Source organism: Podarcis erhardii (assembly GCF_964252035.2).
Source record: "Podarcis erhardii genome assembly, chromosome: Z".
Lineage (NCBI taxonomy): Eukaryota > Metazoa > Chordata > Lepidosauria > Squamata > Lacertidae > Podarcis > Podarcis erhardii.
In genome coordinates this window covers 42,597,910-42,615,077 of record NC_138504.1, presented here as the reverse complement: position 1 = coordinate 42,615,077, position 17,168 = coordinate 42,597,910, and the positions used below count along the sequence as shown (strand labels likewise).

The 17,168-nt window shown below is 45.9% G+C and overlaps 2 protein-coding genes across 4 annotated transcripts in view; one reads left to right on the top strand and one right to left on the bottom strand.

Moving 5' to 3' along the window:
* The window catches only part of SLC31A2 (solute carrier family 31 member 2), an 833,895-nt gene that overhangs the window by 167,984 nt on the left and 648,743 nt on the right, over positions 1–17,168 (top strand). The gene's annotated exons all lie outside the window — the stretch shown is intronic.
* LOC309333335 (uncharacterized protein) overlaps positions 1–17,168 on the bottom strand; it is a 155,594-nt gene that overhangs the window by 40,374 nt on the left and 98,052 nt on the right. Inside the window, exons 28-43 of the mRNA XM_081846707.1 lie at positions 15,948–16,001; positions 15,144–15,197; positions 14,176–14,220; positions 12,990–13,043; positions 11,374–11,418; positions 10,716–10,769; positions 8,702–8,755; positions 8,292–8,345; positions 7,482–7,535; positions 4,865–4,918; positions 3,624–3,668; positions 2,779–2,823; positions 2,460–2,567; positions 1,702–1,755; positions 1,119–1,172; positions 332–385 (exon numbers count right to left, since the gene is read on the bottom strand). Of these exons, the coding sequence (XP_081702833.1) occupies positions 332–385; positions 1,119–1,172; positions 1,702–1,755; positions 2,460–2,567; positions 2,779–2,823; positions 3,624–3,668; positions 4,865–4,918; positions 7,482–7,535; positions 8,292–8,345; positions 8,702–8,755; positions 10,716–10,769; positions 11,374–11,418; positions 12,990–13,043; positions 14,176–14,220; positions 15,144–15,197; positions 15,948–16,001 (882 nt within the window). The remainder of the gene's footprint in view (positions 1–331; positions 386–1,118; positions 1,173–1,701; positions 1,756–2,459; positions 2,568–2,778; positions 2,824–3,623; positions 3,669–4,864; positions 4,919–7,481; positions 7,536–8,291; positions 8,346–8,701; positions 8,756–10,715; positions 10,770–11,373; positions 11,419–12,989; positions 13,044–14,175; positions 14,221–15,143; positions 15,198–15,947; positions 16,002–17,168) is intronic.

Below are 17,168 nucleotides of genomic sequence, written 5' to 3'. Positions count from 1 at the left end.
TCAGCTTCATTGGATGTCCACAAGTTCTAGTGTTCTAGTGTTATGAGAGAGGGAAGAACGTGCTTCTCTGTCCACTTTCTCCATGCCATGCATAATTCTATAAACATCTATCATGTCATTAGTTCTCTAAACTAAAAAGTCCCAAATACTGCAACCTTTTCTCAACTGTAGCCACAAGAACCTTTGAGCAGATGAATGAATTTGGCAAATGGGAGTCCCACGGGTGGAGGAATGCTAATCAAGCTTCTTCCTATAGAACAAGAGCAACATCCTCTGAATTTTAAGATTCTCAAAACCCAGGTGGTTCAAGAGAAAACTTGTTAGCACTCACCTGTTCCCCTTTTAACCCAGGTTGACCTTCCACTCCAGGTATGCCTGGGACACCCTAGAGGGAAAAGAAACACACAATAATAATCCTGCACTCTGTACATGCACATAGAAAAAGGAGAGCACAAATATCACAGGCTGGTGGATTTCACAAGGTTTCGGTATGGATTAAGGATAGAGGATAAATTTATTCCCCAGATATTCCTGGATTTGCATGTTGCAAACAAGACACAGTTCTCATTTGAAATCCACACTCCTGCATTTTGCAACACAGAATTTTCCTCTAGAAGATATGTACAAAAATGTGTGTGTCGAATATATAAAAGTGAGACACTTTTGGCTAGTATAAGCATTTTGACAAGCAAGTTCTGTCTATCAGAGTGCAATCACATATATGAAATTGCATTCTGAAAGAGGGAAATTGCTTGTCAGAATGCTTATATTAGCCAAAACTATGTACAAAAAAATACTCACATTAGGAAAAAGCTGCATGAAAATGGATACAAATTTTCGTGCAGACTCTTTTGCAATGGGAGAACTGAAGTTAATGTGTTTGCATGTTTGTGTGTAGAATAACGAGGCCCCATCTGCACCACTGTAGTTTAAAGGTGCTGAGAGTTGCTAGGACACCACCATCACCAGAATTCCCTTCACAGAGTTCCAATTCCCAGAGTTCTCTTTAGGTATTTTTTAATACATCTCCATCCAGTTTCTAGCATTGTAAGCAGGACAGCACCTGACAGAAACCAAAAAAGAGAGGGAAGAGGATGCATTCTACTATATTTCCATACCTGCTCTCCATCCAGCCCACTGACACCAGCTGAACCAGGGCCTCCGGAGGCACCCTAAAGAAAAAAGGGTATTCAGCAATATAGGCTGCAAAAGATGGGTTTACACAGAGCAGTGCTGCTCAGACTGGGGAAGCCCACAGCTTAGTGGTAGAGTATCTAGTTGGCACGCAAGAAAACTCCAGGTTCAATCCCAGGCATTTCCAGGCAAGCAATTCAAATCCAACACTGACACCTACTGGTATAAATATTTCAGAAGGTATATATAGAAAGTGGGATGTATTTAGCAGGTGCCAAAAGGGCAACAGAGAAGGTGCCTGTCTGACATGCAATGGGAGGGAGTTCTAAGTTCTAACATGACACCAGAAGTCCAACATTGTGTGGAAAGGACCTCCTGAAAGGATAGCATTTGCAGAGTATGCTCTCCTGCACAACACAGGGATCAGTTGTGTACACAGGGGATGAGATGATCTTTCAGTATTCCAGCTCTTACGAGAACAAAAGAATGCCTTTAGCTCTTTGACATGTAGCAACCTTGGAAGACCAGTGTGTGGGTGAGATCCTCTTACTTCCACCCTTAACTTACCTTTTCTCCTTTCTCTCCAGTGGGTCCCCCTAGACCTGCTGGCCCATCTCTTCCCTGTAAAGACAGTACGCAGTTTACACTTAAGGACAAGGACAAGTTGTATATTAGGATTGTTTTGTATGATGATAATCTGCTGCTCCACCTACCTACCAGGATAAACTCAGGAAAATGTCTAAAATTAAATCATGGAAATAGCAGATGAATTTCTTGTTGTTATTTTAATTGTGCTTCCTTCTCATGCTCCCTGCCCCCTTTACAGGTTATTGATGGTAATAGTTATATCAGGAAAACCTGAGGCAATCACTTAAATCAGTGCATATACGCACTAGTGTAGAAGGTTATTTTCTAGAAATACACTCACTCATCTCTGTCTTCCATCCAGGCATTATCAAGGGTGCCATTCTAGCCAGGTAAAAACACTCAAGTAGGATGTGAAGCAGGGCTGGTGAGGGGTGCAGTCTGGGGAGAATCTCAAGAGGCTTGGGGAACTGCTTTTGGCCCCCAAGCCAGGGCTTTCCGTCCTTGGCATACGTAACAGTGAAACTATCCTTCATTCACAGCACAGAGAGACCGGCGATTATTTTCTCTATGGGACAAAGGGGTTGGCTTGTTTACACAAGCCATCTGGGCACACCTTGATGCTGATATCCCTTCAGTCCTGCCTGGCTAAGAAGACCCTCTTACCCCCACTGAACCTGGAGCTGCCACCAAGCTCCAAAACACGTAGCATCCAGGCACAGATACGTATGTGTACATACCGGGCACCCTGGTGGACCAGTCATTCCCACTGGACCAATGGACCCCGCCTCTCCTGATAGTCCTGGCTTTCCTGGCATGCCATTTTGTCCATGTAGACCAGGAAGTCCCTATGGAGAAGGAAAAAACATTTCTAGGTGGGAAAAATCAGGGTGCACAAGCACATTTCATAAAGGAAGAGAAGAACATTTTCATTTGCAAGCTCATAAAGAGATGTGGATGGCAGAAATCCCCTTCTTCCTTGCCAAGACTGTGGGAAGGGTCATGGCAGGATCAGGGCTAAGTGAGCTCCTGTCCATGCTCAGGTAACCATATGCTTACCAAGATTCCAGGAAATCCCCTGGGGCCCACATCTCCCATTCTGCCCTGAAAGAAATGAGAAGGTTATTCCTGCAGAGGGCGGACATCATCTTTTCATACTCTAGCCTCTAGTTTTCATGCTCATCTTTGACTAGGGTAGGGTACTGCAGAATGAGCACTTTTAGCAGGATAATGTTGTGGTGTTTATTTTTTAGTAAGGTGGAATAGGTTGTATGTTTTTATAATATTGCATTTGCATTTGTATGGTTTTTTTTTAAATAACTGCAGGTTGCTTTGAGGCATTTTCTGCAGTAAGTGATGAATGACTGTTAATAATAATAATGTGGCTAATCAGTAGAAATTGGCATGTTGATATGCACAGTGGCAGTGAGAGTAAAGTGGGAACTTTTCTGCAGGTGCCACAGCTCTGACTCTGCCCACCCCACCCACACTGCTGAAAGATCCAATCACTTACCTGCCGTTTTAGGTCTGTTTTGGTCACAAAGAATAAGAAGAAAAGGATTTCATTCTCCTTTATTAAAACTACAACTGTGGGGGCTGGCTCTCCATATGTTTTGGGACTCCAATTGCCATCAGCCAATGGCCAGGGACTATGGGAGTCATAGTTCAGTTGCACCTGGAAGGCCATAGTTTAGCCGCCCTTAGTGTAGAGACATGCTCTCACCCACAGCTATGATTTCACACAAAGGCACACATTATGCAGGCCCAGGTGATCAGGATTAGTGTAAGGGTGAGCAGGTCAACTTATGTATGATGGAATGGAGTAAAATAATAATAAAATAAAATAAAATAGATGTTACTTTTTAAAAAAAGGAGATGAAAACTTTGTGAGGAGGGGAACATACCTGTGGGCCAGGAAGGCCTTTCATCCCAGATGGCCCTGGTGGACCCTATGTAGGGAGAAAAGCCAAACAAGGTAAAAAAACCCCTCTGCTGCCAAGTGACCACTCAGGACTCTCAGACCCTCCAAGTGTCCCTTTTTTCCAGGGATGTCCCTGGTTTAGAGCAGGGGTCAGCAAGGTTTATCTTGCCTGGGCTGGATCAGTCCCACAGAGATCCCTTTGTGAGCCAGATTGCACGCAAGTGCGTGCGCCCGCAATTTTCGGCATCTGCACAAATGCGATTTCTGGCAACGCGGAAGCAAGTCCTCTGCCACGCTGTGCCGGTTTAGCGCAGCGCGCAAGTGGGTAACTTGGTTCGGGGGCGGTTTGTAGGCCGGTCAAATGACCTCCGCAGGCCACTTCTGGTCCATGGGCCTTAGGCTGCTGACCCCTGATTTAGAGAAACTATTCCGGTTTCTGATTTGATCCCGGAACATCCCACTTTTCCTTAGGATGTCCCTATTTTCACAGGAGAAATGTTGGAGGGTATGGAGTTATCCGACCACCGAGCCATCTGAAGGCAATCCTTTATAGAGGTTTCTTAATGTTTAATGTTTTATTATGTTTTTATATATGTTGGAAGTTGCCCAGAGTGGCTGGGGCAACCCAGTAAGATGTGTGGGGTATAAATAGTAAAATTATCATTCTGGAGTGGGACATCCCTATTTTCATTGGGAAAATGTTGGAGGGAATGGACTCTCTAACCCTGCAAACGAACTCTGTCTCCCAGTTGATCCCAATGTAGCCCAATAGAATTGGGGAAGTTAAGAACATAAGTAGAAACCTTGCTGGATCAGGCCAATGGCCCATTAGTATCCTGTCCTCATACTGTCCAACCAGATGCCTATGGGGAAACCCACAAGCAGAACCCGAGCACAAGAGCCCTCTCCCCTTGTGTGTGGCTTCCCCAAAACTGGTTTTCAGGAGAATGACCTCTCCCCACATCAAATGGGGGGCGCGTCTTTTTGCATGGTCGCACGCAGCCCCCCAGATCCCAGTGTGGCTCCCGGTAGTTTGGGCTGGCTTCACCCTCCCCAGGCTGGATACCTGGAGATCTCCACCTACCTCAGCTAATGGCCCAATTCCACCTGGGGAGGCATTGCCAGGGGATTGGCCAGGTAAGGGGAGGGACCACCCTGCCCACAAAACAGAAGGTGCCCCCAACCATTTAGGAGTAAGGGAGCACAGCAGAAAATGACACTCACTTTGGAACCAGATATTCCTGGAAATCCAGTGGGGCCTCGCATTCCAGGCTCTCCCTGCAAAGATGGCAAAAGGTGGTGGTGGGGGGGGGAGTAGAGAGAAGAGAGGACCAGAAGGCATGGTTTACTATGAGATCACTTCCTTGCATACAGTAGCAGCACCATCAGTGGTAGTATGGGCCCCCCATACGGTTAGTGCATGCACAAATGCACACAGATCTCACTAATACCTGCTGACAATAGATGTACCATATTTTTCTGTGTATAAGACGCCCCCATGTATATTTTGGGGGACTCCAAATTAAGAAAACACCCCTCAGCACCTGTGGCGGAGCTTCATGCTCTGGAACTGGGGGGGGGGGTTGCGGAGAGCAGGCAGGGGAGGGGCTAGGACATGTCCTGGGGGCGTGGCAAGCCGCCTGCAGGGGCATGGTGCCCAGTGTGGGCAGTGGGGCAACCGCAATGGCACCCCACTGGGGTGGTCCGGCCTGGGGCAGTGCGCTCCCCCCCCACTCCTCTTTCTCCGCCAGTGCTCAGCACTACCTGTGTATAAGACAAACCCCAATTTTAAACCTAATTTTTTTGTTTAAAAAACCCTAGTCTTATTCATGGAAAAATATGGTAAGTAGGGTTTTTTGTGAGCAAATAGCATGTTGGGGAAGAGGGATAGCTCGTTAGGAAATTTCCATGGTGTCACAACCCTGGGATCTAATTCCCCTTCATTAGGAGATGAGATTGTGGATTCTTGCTCAGAAGAATTACATACAATGCTACAAAAAAACACTTCCAGAAGAGGTGGCCCGGTAGCAATGCCCCCTCAGGCCCAAGGAAATCACACTGCTATTCCCCCTGACTCAGAGGATGCCATCACAGAAGTACCAGTACAACCAGAGCCTCCTCCACTCCATTAGAGTGAAAGAGTGTTGGAGAAGGCTGGGCAAAGGCCCAATTTATTATTGGTAGCTCTTATGACTGAGACAGAACTATTTGCTCCTATATTGGGCTCAGTCTACGCTTAGCTGTTGCTGAAGCAACACTGGAGCACTGCTCCTCATCATCATTCAGCCTGAGCCCTGCACAAGGCTTGCCTCAAATGAGGTCAGTGTTTGCATACGACACATAGGGAACAATCTCCCTGTGTTCCAGCGCAGATCCCACACTCTCCACAGCTGCTTATTGTTAAGAAAGAGAGGCGATATGTCCTAATCACATTTTAAAATAGTATGCACAATGCTATTTAGTGTTGCAGCTCTAGCCCTCTGGAATAAGCTACCAGCTGAGGTTAAGATAGGTACTTAGCATCTTAATCACTAAGCAGTAGCCGGCGACGTATTTGTTTAAAACCACACAATCATTTATGGAATATTAATTGAACAATTTTTAGAAATGGTTTTATTGCTTGTAGATACCGTACTTTTCCGTGTATAAGACTAGTTTATTTTCTGTAAAAATCCTGCTAAAAATGGGGGTCGTCTTATACATAGGTAGTGCATAGGGTGGACGTTTCTTTGGTTGTTGCCACGGCTGCCAGTGGCTATTGTGCGTGTTATTGGTCGCTGTGTCAATGGGTGGTTTTGATGCTGTGAGAATTGGGCGGGCGATTGGCAGCTTCTGCCAGTGAGGGGACAGACGAGAAGCGGATTTTGTGACGTGTGCGCCTGAGCTATTTTTGGCATTCCCCCCTAAAAAAAGCCGAACAATTCTGAGCAATCTTCCACAAAAAAGCTCAACAACTCTGTGCCATCTCTCCCCATTTTCTTAATAGGGGGCACCTTATACATGGGGGCGTCTTATACACGGAAAAGTACGGCACTTTGTATCTTTGTATTTCATATTGTTATTAAGAATCTGTGTCTTTTAAATTTTACCTCATTTTTAGGGTCTGCATCTTTTGTATCATATACCATTTGATTTTATTCTGCTCTGCTTGGACGGCTTCTGGCTATGGAACAATTCATAAATCTGCACAGTGGCGTAGCGTGGGGGGTGCAGGGGGGCCAGCCGTACCGGGCGCAACATCTGGGGGGGGGCGTGCTCGCCGCCTCCGGAGTCGCCGAAGAGCCTCGGGCGCAGGCTGTAGCAGAGCCCCATGTCTCGCGGAACCGACGAGCTGTGCGTGCGTCCGGGCTGAAGGCATCCGCCAGGCAGCAGCTCTCAGCGCTCGCTGCGGTCCCCGCGCATCAGGGCCGCGGAGGCCGCGCCAGGCAGCCCCTCCTCACAGCCCTGCCATCACTGCTGCTGCTGCAGCTGCTGGGCCATGTTGCATTTTCCTCGCCTCTCTGCCCTCCTCCTCCTCCGGGCAAGTGGCGTCGTTTGGGCGGCAGCGCCAGCAGCAACTCACCTCAGATCACTTGACACGGACCCGCCACTGCCGCCGTGGCTACCTTACCGTAAATACCCCAGCCCAGGCAGCAGCAAGAAGAAGCTGGCAGTGGCGGCAGGTTAGGGGGCGCAAGTTACTTGCCTTGCCCCGGGTTAGGGGGCGCAAATTACTTGCCTTGCCCCGGGTGCTGACAACCCACGCTACGCCGCTGAATCTGCATAAATAAATAAATAGTAATGTTGCTTGGCCCTGGAAAACATTTAATCTCCTGATGCCAAATGTTCTGACAGCCCCTACCTTTTTGCCCCTGGGACCAGGCTTTCCTCTGTCGCCAAATGATCCTGGATAGCCCTGGAATGTAAGGGTTTAACAACACTTGTCAAGTTAATAAGCCCTCCATTACATGTGAAAAGGATCTGGGGATCTTAGTATACCACAAGCTTAACACACAGTCAACAGTGTGATGCATCAGCAGAAAAAGCTAATGAAACCCTAGGCTGCATCAACAGAAGTATAGTGTCCAGAGCAAGAGGGGTGATACTACTGCTCTATTCTGCCTTGGTCAGGCCCCACCTGGAGTCCTGTGTCCAATACTGGGCACCACAATTTAAGAAGGCTGATGATAAACTGGAACACGTGCAGAGGAGGACAACGAAAATGATCAAGGGTCTGGAAACAAAGCCTTGTGAGGAATGGTTGAGGTGACATGACAGCCATCTTCAGATATCTGAAGGACTATCACATGGAAGAAGTAGCAAGCTTGTTTTCTGCTGTTCCAGATGGTGGGACCCGAACCAATGGATTCAACTTACAAAAAAAGAGAGATTCCGACTAAACATCAGGAAAAACTTTCCAATGGTAAGAGCTGTTCAACAGCAGAACAGACTCCTTCAGAAGGTGGTGGACTCCCCTTCATTAGATGTTTTTAAACAGGTTGGATGGTCATCTGTCAGGGGTTCTGAAGCTGTGATTCCTGTATTGCAGAGGGTTGGACTAATATAGCGCTTAGGGTTGCTTACAACTCAACAATCTTAGTTAAGCTCCCATTTAAATGTGGAGTGAACTTAATGTCTCTCATCCCTTCTCTGGGTAAGAGCCAACACTTACATTGATGCCAACAATCCCTTGCAGCCCCTCTAGACCAGGTTTGCCAGGAAGGCCCTGGAATGGGAGGGGGGGGGAAAGAAAAGATAAACCCAGAAACTCAAATCATTGTCTTGAATCATTGTTAGTTTCTGCATTAATAACTTTCATAGAAGGAATTTTAAAACATTCCTATGTGTCCAGGCATTTTGAAAAATAAAAGGTACTGCTCATGACAGCCCTGAAATTATTAGATTTGATAGAAAGTGATTGCTTTTAGAAGTTATCAACTGGTGTTTAACTGCTTTTAGAAATTTATTGTTAACTGTTTTTACCTGGTCTAATTGCACTGTCCTTTGGGATGAAGGGTGTGACAAAATAATACAGAGAGAATAAAATCTGAATAGATTTAATCTATTTTTATCAGCTCTTACCCTTAGTCCTGGTGAACCTGGTTCTCCGTTGACCCCTGTTTTTCCGGGACAGCCCTGTTCAGAAAGAGAAGTCATCAAAACAAGTGCTAGGCTGGATAATTACCGTATTTTTCGCCCTATAGGACGCACCGTCCCATAAGGCGCACCTAGTTTTTTGGGGGGGAAATAAAGGGAAACAAATGATTCCCCCCCCCCAGACGCGGGGCTGGGGCGGGGGAGGCTGGAGCTTCCCCCGACCCCAGTCCCCAAACAGGCAGCTCTCTGCAAGCCGTGGGAGCCCAGAGCTGGCTCCCGCCGCTTGCGGAGAGGTCCGCGAAGCCTGTACATGCTGAGCTCAGCGCGCGCAGGCTTCCACATGCAGGCACATCTCCGCAAGCAGCGGGAGCGCTCCCGCCACTTGCGGAGAGGTCCGCGAAGCCTGGAAACGCTGAGCTCAGCGCGCGCAGGCTTCCGCATGCAGGCACCTCTCCGCAAGCAGCGGGAGCGCTCCCGCCGCTTGCGGAGAGGTCCGCGAAGCCTGGACGCGCTGAGCTCAGTGCGCGCAGGCTTCGGCATGCAGGCACCTCTCCTCAAGCAGCGGGAGTGCTCCCGCCACTTGCGGAGAGGTCCGTGAAGCCTGGATGCGCTGAGCTCAGCGCGCAGGCTTCGGCATGCAGGCAACTCTCCGCAAGCAGCGGGAGCGCTCCCGCTGCTTGCGGAGAGGTCCGCGAAGCCTGGAGAGCGAGAGGGGTCTGTGCGCACCGACCCCTCTCACTCTCCAGGCTTCAGCGAAAGCCTGCATTCGCCCCATAGGATGCACACACATTTCCCCTTCATTTTTTGAGGGGGAAAAGTGCATCCTATAGGGCGAAAAATACGGTAATAGATGGAAGTTTTTCTCCAGAGGGCATAATCTGGGGCTTAGCCAAGCAATCGGGCTTTCCAAGCAATGAAAAACTACCTGCTGACTTTGGTGATGCATAACACTGGGAGCACCAATGAACTGTCACCGGTGCCAGCTCTAGTTTTGCAGGATTCTTGGGCAAGACATTCACCACTCTGCACAGTAACAACGGTGGAGAGAAGACTACTCAAACAAAGGCCTGGGTAAAGAGGTCCATCTTCTGACCAATCATTGTACAGCATGCAAGTGATGGTGCAGAATACGCTACAGAGGAGAGATCATACCACCATGTGGGGGCCACTGAAAATAAGGCCCTTTTGTGTGCCACCATTCTTTGAAGCAAAGCGCGTGGCAAAACTACAAATGGGACCTACTCTGCTGATCCTAACACCTGGGCAGTTTAAGATCAGAGAAGGTCTCCTTCTGCCATTTGAGGCCAAATGTGTTTCTTCAGGTCAGTGTTAACACCTTAAATTGGGTGTGGTACTGGCAACAAAGCTAATGGAGCAGCTTCATTACTTTTTGTAGAGATGGAAACCTTCTAGGGGTACCTTCTAGGGGTACCATCGAAGAGTGGAGAAGAGGGTCCATCCCCTGAAGAGAGCCAGCAAAGTTGGAGAGGTCCCCTCTACAACCCTCAGATTTTGACTCTGCACAGTTCCCCCCTCCAGTACAAAGCTCATCACACTTTTAGGGATCATGGGCACATTGAAAACAGAAAAGCTGTTGGGACACCATACAAAAACTGCAACCAAACACACACCACAACCTCTTCTATTGGCTACAGTGTGGCATAGTGGTTAGGCTGTTGGGTTAGGACAGTGGAGACCTGAATTCAAATCTCCGTTCAGCCATGAAGCTCAATGGCTGACCTTGGGCCAGTCACCGTCTCTTAACCTAACCTACCTTACAGGTTCTTGTGAAGGTAAAATGGAAGGGGGGAGCACCATGTATACCACCTTGAGCTCCTTGGAGGAAAGGTGGTATATAAATATAACAACAACAACAACAACAACAACAACAACAACAACAACAACAACAACAACAACTTGATGCTTCATTTCCCACAGGCAAGCTTCAGAGAGCTTTTGCACATTTCTGTATCCACACATAGTAGGAGACTCCATTTACCATTGATCCAGGAGGTCCATCATGTCCCCTGTCACCTTGAAAGCCCACAAAGCCCTGAAAATAGGAGGAGAGCAAATAAAAACACTGCAGGCATTACTAGCAGCAGGAGAGAAGTTTTGTTACAGATGGACACAGGGCAGAAAGGATGGCTGGCAGCTAGCTGTGGATTCATTGCATGTAATACCAATTTAGGTGATGGGGATGAAGCAGTGATCACTATGTCCTGCCCTTGCGACAACTGAAGTAGAACAGAATAAGCAACGTTAACATATGAAAACGTCATGGGGCTGTTAATGGTAGATCATACTGGGGCAGGGTTGGGGGGTGAAAAGTAAAGCTGGAGCAGTGCCCGGGGGTGGTCTTTTCATCCCTCCCTCTCAGGATGGTTGATCCATTCAGCATTCCCACCAGACAGTAGCAAGCCTGCCTGCACCAACAAAAAACAGCCTTTGGCAAGCGATTTCTGATCTGGCAAGGCAATTACTGGCCCCCAAGGAGACTGCAGGGCAAATGACACCTGGAGTTTTGATGGTATGTAGCCAAACAATGTACTACGACTGTTGCAGCTTGGGAGGACCAGATAACTCTGTTTGGTGTTGGTGGAAAAGCTCGGAATCACCACACACACACACACACACACACACACACTTCTACTCACAGTCAGACCGTGTTGATCAGAGCTCCCCACGGCACCAACAACACCCTGCAGGAAAAGTTAAAACAACATTAAGGATAGGAACATAGGCAGGGGCAGATCTACTATGAAACTAATGAAGCTTTAGCTTCAGGGCCCCTAATCTCAGAGGGCTCCAGTTTTTTTAAAAAAATGGGTCTAGTGCAGGCTTCCTCAACCTCGGCCCTCCAGATGTTTTTGGCCTACAACTCCCATCATGGTCCCTAGCTAGCAGGACCAGTGGTCAGGGATGATGGGAACTGTAGTCTCAAAACATCTGGAGGGCTGAGGTTGTGGAAGCCTGGGTGTTATTTTAGTTGCATGACTGAAAATTGATTGTTTTGTGTGTGTGTGCATATATTTCAACAAGTCAGTAGCCCAGATGTTGTAAAGACTGTTGTAAACAAACCTGTTGAAGAAGATAATGATGGTTACCCAGACCTTGTTGCTGGTTGCAAAGGGGCCCCCATAACAGTTCAAGCTTCAGGGCTCCCAAAACGTAGGTCTGCCACTGAACATAGGAAGCTGTCTTAGACTGAATCATGCCACGAGTCTATCTAGCTCAATATTGTCTACATCTGCTCTCCAGGGTTTCAGACAGGGGTCATTCCCAGTCCTATCTAGATATGATGTCAGGGACTGAACCTGGGAATTTCTGCATGCAGAGAGATGCTCTGCTGCTAAGATGGCATGAAGACTTCTATTCCACATTCTGACCTACTACCCAAGGGCAGAAGCTATGCAGGGATGCTTAAGAACAGCAACAGCGTTTTATATTTCATTTATTAATGGTTTCTCATGCGGCACACCAAAGCAATTTAAAACGTACTATAACTAGATGCAAGTTCCAAAATTACTGGGGGAAATGCACTGCTGCTAGAGGTGTGAGCAGAAGGTACGGTATCTTTTTCAGCCTGAGGGCTGCATTCCCTGATGGACAGCCTTCCCAGGGTCATAGAATCATAGAATCATAGAGTTGGAAGAGACCACAAGGGCCATCGAGTCCAACCCCCTGCCAAGCAGGAAACACCATCAGAGCACTCCTGATATATGGTTGTCAAGCCTCTGCTTAAAGACCTCCAAAGAAGGAGACTCCACCACACTCCTTGGCAGCAAATTCCACTGTCGAACAGCTCTTACTGTCAGGAAGTTCTTCCTAATGTTTAGGTGGAATCTTCTTTCTAGTGGCAGACAGGGCCAGAGGCAAAAAGTGGGTGGAGCTACTCTTACCATACAAAAATGTGTATTTTGTGGGGGAAATGCTTTCTTAAAAAATGGGTTACATTCGGTACTAGTCATAGTCAGAGAAGACCCACTGAAGTTAATGGGCATGACTAACTTAGGTGCATTAATTCAAATGGATTTACTACTTTGAGTATAACTTGGCTTGAAAAAGAAACCCCCAATGTAACTTTCTTTACTTTTTTTCAAAGTGCAGATTGATACAGAATGGACTTATGAATGAATACGCATGGAATTGACTTGGGCTGGATACAGACCATCCACCCTTATTCAAGCAAATGAACCCCAGATCCTGCCTAGCACAGCAAGGGCCAGATCAAGTCAAAAGGATAGCAAAGTAGGTAGTATAGAATGGGAACCTGTGTACCAGGCTTTCCTTCTGGACCATCAATCCCAGGAACACCTCGTAAGCCCTGGAAGAAATATATGGAAGGGAGCAGAGAATGCATAACAATATTACTTAAGTTTTGCAGAGTGCTTAAAGCAAATCAATCAATCAATCAATCAATCAAATATTTATTTACAGCCAGCCAACCATTAAAGGGAAGTACAAAACACACAGACACGCAAACATACATATCACAACAGACATATCAAATTGAGTAGCTAGAGGAATTGCTAAGAAAGGTAAACTTGATGTAATATGGTAGCCATTTACATCATATGTTAACAAAGATAGACATTTACTACAACCTCCAAAATAAGTCATATAATGATTGGGAGGAGTTATATACATACTAGTTAAAGATAACTGTTTATAATTTTACTCCACCCTGAAGTGTACCTGTGTTTTGTGATAGCTTGCCTATTGCACATGCTGTCACTATAAGTACTATGTTATGGTACCAAATCAGTTCTGTTCCTTTTTTTTTTTTACTTTACAAAATTAAAAAAAAGTGCTAAAAACACACAAATAATCACTGTCTTAGATTAACAAAGGTGACAAGAGCTAACTGTTAGAAAAACACTGGGGCCTAATTTGAATAGTAGAATGTCTGGCATCTGGTGGGCAGGGCTTGTGTATTATGCTCTGGAATTGGCCCCTCCCTTCAGGTGTTCGGTTAAAGAGATCAACTGTCACTCTTGCTTCATTCTTGCCTCATGATGCTGTTTTAGTTTCTCTCAGACAGTATGCTATTGTGTTACAGTTTTCTTTAATTTAAAGCTTTGTTTGACATATACATTAGCCAGTCACTTTGCTGAATGAAAAGAACCTCTGCTGAAGAATGCAGGAATATCCTAAACTGTGTGAGTGAGGGGATATTGCCAGTCTGGCTGGAGGATTGATTTTTTATATCACCCCACCCTTCACAACACTTACAAACACTGCAAGTCTAAGAGATATTATGACATTCAGATATTTTGCCACCTGGTGCCAAAAGAAGGACAAATGACAGCACCAGGCAGTCCTCTATGGGGAGAGCATTCCACAGATGGGGAGCCACCACTGAAAAGGTTTTCTCCCTTGTCATTCACTGTTCTCTGAACCTCAGTAGCAAAGTTGGCATGATTGAGGCTAGTCACAATAAGAATCCTATTACTTACTGGGGGTCCTGGCATTCCAACAAGCCCATGCTGGCCCATCCGGCCCTGGAGAGAAACCAAAAGTGGTCTGAAGAAAGTCTTTTTCCTCATTAATCAGTCAACATACCCAGGTGGCTTCTGATTCCATGTGCTCTTGAGCCACCAATGCATTGCTGTTTGGGTATTAGTCAACACAAAATGTTCCACCAAACACAAGAATGCTGGTGTTGTTATTTGATTGCTATCTCAGTTTCTTTCTTTGGTGGGAACGTCACATATCTGGAGTACTTTGTCAAGACATGGGCACCACATTTTAAAGAAGGACATTGACCATTGGCAGTGGCGTAGCGTGGGGGGTGCAGGGGGGGCCGGCCGCACCGGGCGCAACTTCTGGGGTTAGGGCAAATCCACGGGTTAGGGGGCGCAAATCCACGGGTTAGGGGGCGCAAATCACTTGCCTTGCCCCGGGTGCTGACAACCCACGCTACGCCACTGACCATTGGGAGCATGTCAAGAGGAGGACAACCAGGATGGTGATCAGAGTCCAAGGCCATATTCTAGTCAGAAATAAAAACACTAAACGTGGGTTCAAAGTAGGGCCCGTGTGGGGTGTTAACTAGGGAGAATCCTGAAAGCTACAAAGAGGCCTGGAGGATTGCAGTCAACCCACTCCCGCTGCCCACACCAGGTCCTCTGGTCCCCTCACCCATAGCTGTCAACGTTTCCCTTTTTTAAAGGGAAATTCCCTTATTCCGAATAGGATTCCTCGCAAGAAAAGGGAAAAGTTGACAGCTATGCCCCTGCCATAAATTCTCAAGGCTGATTTGGTGGGAGAAAGCTTCTGTGCTATGTAGGGCACATTACTTGTAAAACCAGAGTGAAAGCAATACCTGAAATCCCTCACATATTTTCAACATTCCCACTAACCCTTTGTGTGAAACCCTCCCCCACCCTGAGGGAAAATTAGGTACTTCAGGCATGAGACATACCCGCTTTCCTCGTTGTCCTGGCCTTCCTTTTGCACCATCTGGACCCCGATTGCCCTGTGGATTAGAGAGAAAATTCTGTTATTTCATGCAAAGTTGAATTCCTTACAGACACCCCGCCCCCCTTTTAAGTCAGGACTAAATCCCAGGTTAGAGCCAGAAGATCAACACTCAGATCTCTTGATTTAAAAGATATATATCATTAGTATTAAAAAGAAGAATGGGAACCTTTTACAAAGTATTTAAAGAAACAACAAAATGAACTGGACTCCTTGGCAGGTTTTGAATAAACTTTCACAAATTTATTATTAACAACATATAGACAGATAGGTTAAGGATTTTTAGGATTTTATAACATGCAGAGAATTAGAAGTATGGAAAAACCAGAGAGAGGAACTGAGGGAAGCCTGGGGAGGGGTGTGTAGAAGGGTGGGGTTTTTATATTTTGGGAAGGGGGAGGGGAAAATGGAGGGGGGAATGAGGATGATATGCTTTATTGATAAAATGTTATGTTGTAATTCCTAATAAAAAATTTATTAAAAAAAAAGAATGGGCCTTTTCTGCCATGGCTCCGAGCCTCTGGAATGCTTTCCCTGGGGCAGCTCATCTGACGTCACAGCAACCCTGTTCACTGCTATCCTCCTTTTGCTAATGGAAAACAGATCAAGGGTCAAACCTGCTCAAGACCACACACTTGAGTCCCTGGCAAGGGTCCAATTCCAGCAAGCAGTCTCAGGAACCTGCTAAGGAAGGATTTATTATAACTATTAAGCAAGAGCACAGATAACTACAGAGGTTTAGACTAACCTTTGCACCTTCTGTGCCATTTTGACCAGGGGGACCAAGTTGCCCTTCCTCTCCCTGGAATGACAAAAACATTCAGTCAACACTCATCACCGCAAACCACGTTGGAACAGCTTATTTGGACTGGATGGAAAGTAGCTCAGACTAAGGATGGGCAAACCTGCCCATTTTGAATGAATGAATGAATGAATTTATTAATACGGTCACAGACCAGCGTCAACACACACAATATCACAGATCATAAAAATTATCAAAAATACAAGAAACAATATGAATATAACAAGGATTTTAATATAAAAATTAAAAATTAATTGTTAGCGTGCCCCCTGTAATTAACATTTAGGGGTTTAGTCATTATGGGATACCACTTGTTTCCTGCGATTGATTGCAGACGCACAGAATTTAGCTACATTTAATGTAGTCTTGGGATTCTTGTCCTCTAGCAGTAGTTTTAAACTATGGTATTCCAATTCTTTCCTAGACTTTTGCAAAACAGGTGTAATAAATTTTGATTTGATTTCTCCCAATTTCTCTCCCCCTGCCTCCATCTTAAGTTCAGTTCTCTACATATTGATTTGCACTAAAAAAAAAAAAAAGTCCATAGGAAAATTCACCAGCCTTTGAGTGGAAAATTTCTCTCAAACATATTTTTGTATGATTTTTTTCCTAATAGACGCATTTACTAACTAGAACACATTTAAATGCATGCTTTACACTAGCAAATTCATTTGTCGGTACATGCTACTTTGCTGGAGAACCGAACTGCAAAATTCAGAGAAGTGCAAATTTCATGGGTGTGATTGGTGCATTGGTTTTGGAAGTGAAAATTAGGTAGGCTTGCCTTTAAATGGCTGGCTTGCAGATTGGTCGGGACCCTGAATATTAACATCCCTTTTAGGACATTAGAATACACTGCAACATTTTGTTGCAGGACTCTCTTGTTCTTCCAGTTATGAATATGTGAATATATTAATTTTGCAAATTGGGGACCAAACATTTTAGCTCAGGTATGTGGAAGCAGTAAGGCTGTGTGTATGTGTGTGTGTGTCTACCTTGATTTCTTGAATCCCCTGAAAGTCACCAGTAGGGGGACCTCTTATGTCATTGTTATTCTCTGTGAATATATGGGAGATGCATGGGAGAATGCAGAGGATTGAGTACCAGGTAGCAACTAAAGCTGGAATCCTGATTCCACTTACCTGGAAGTAAGCCCCACTTAAGTCC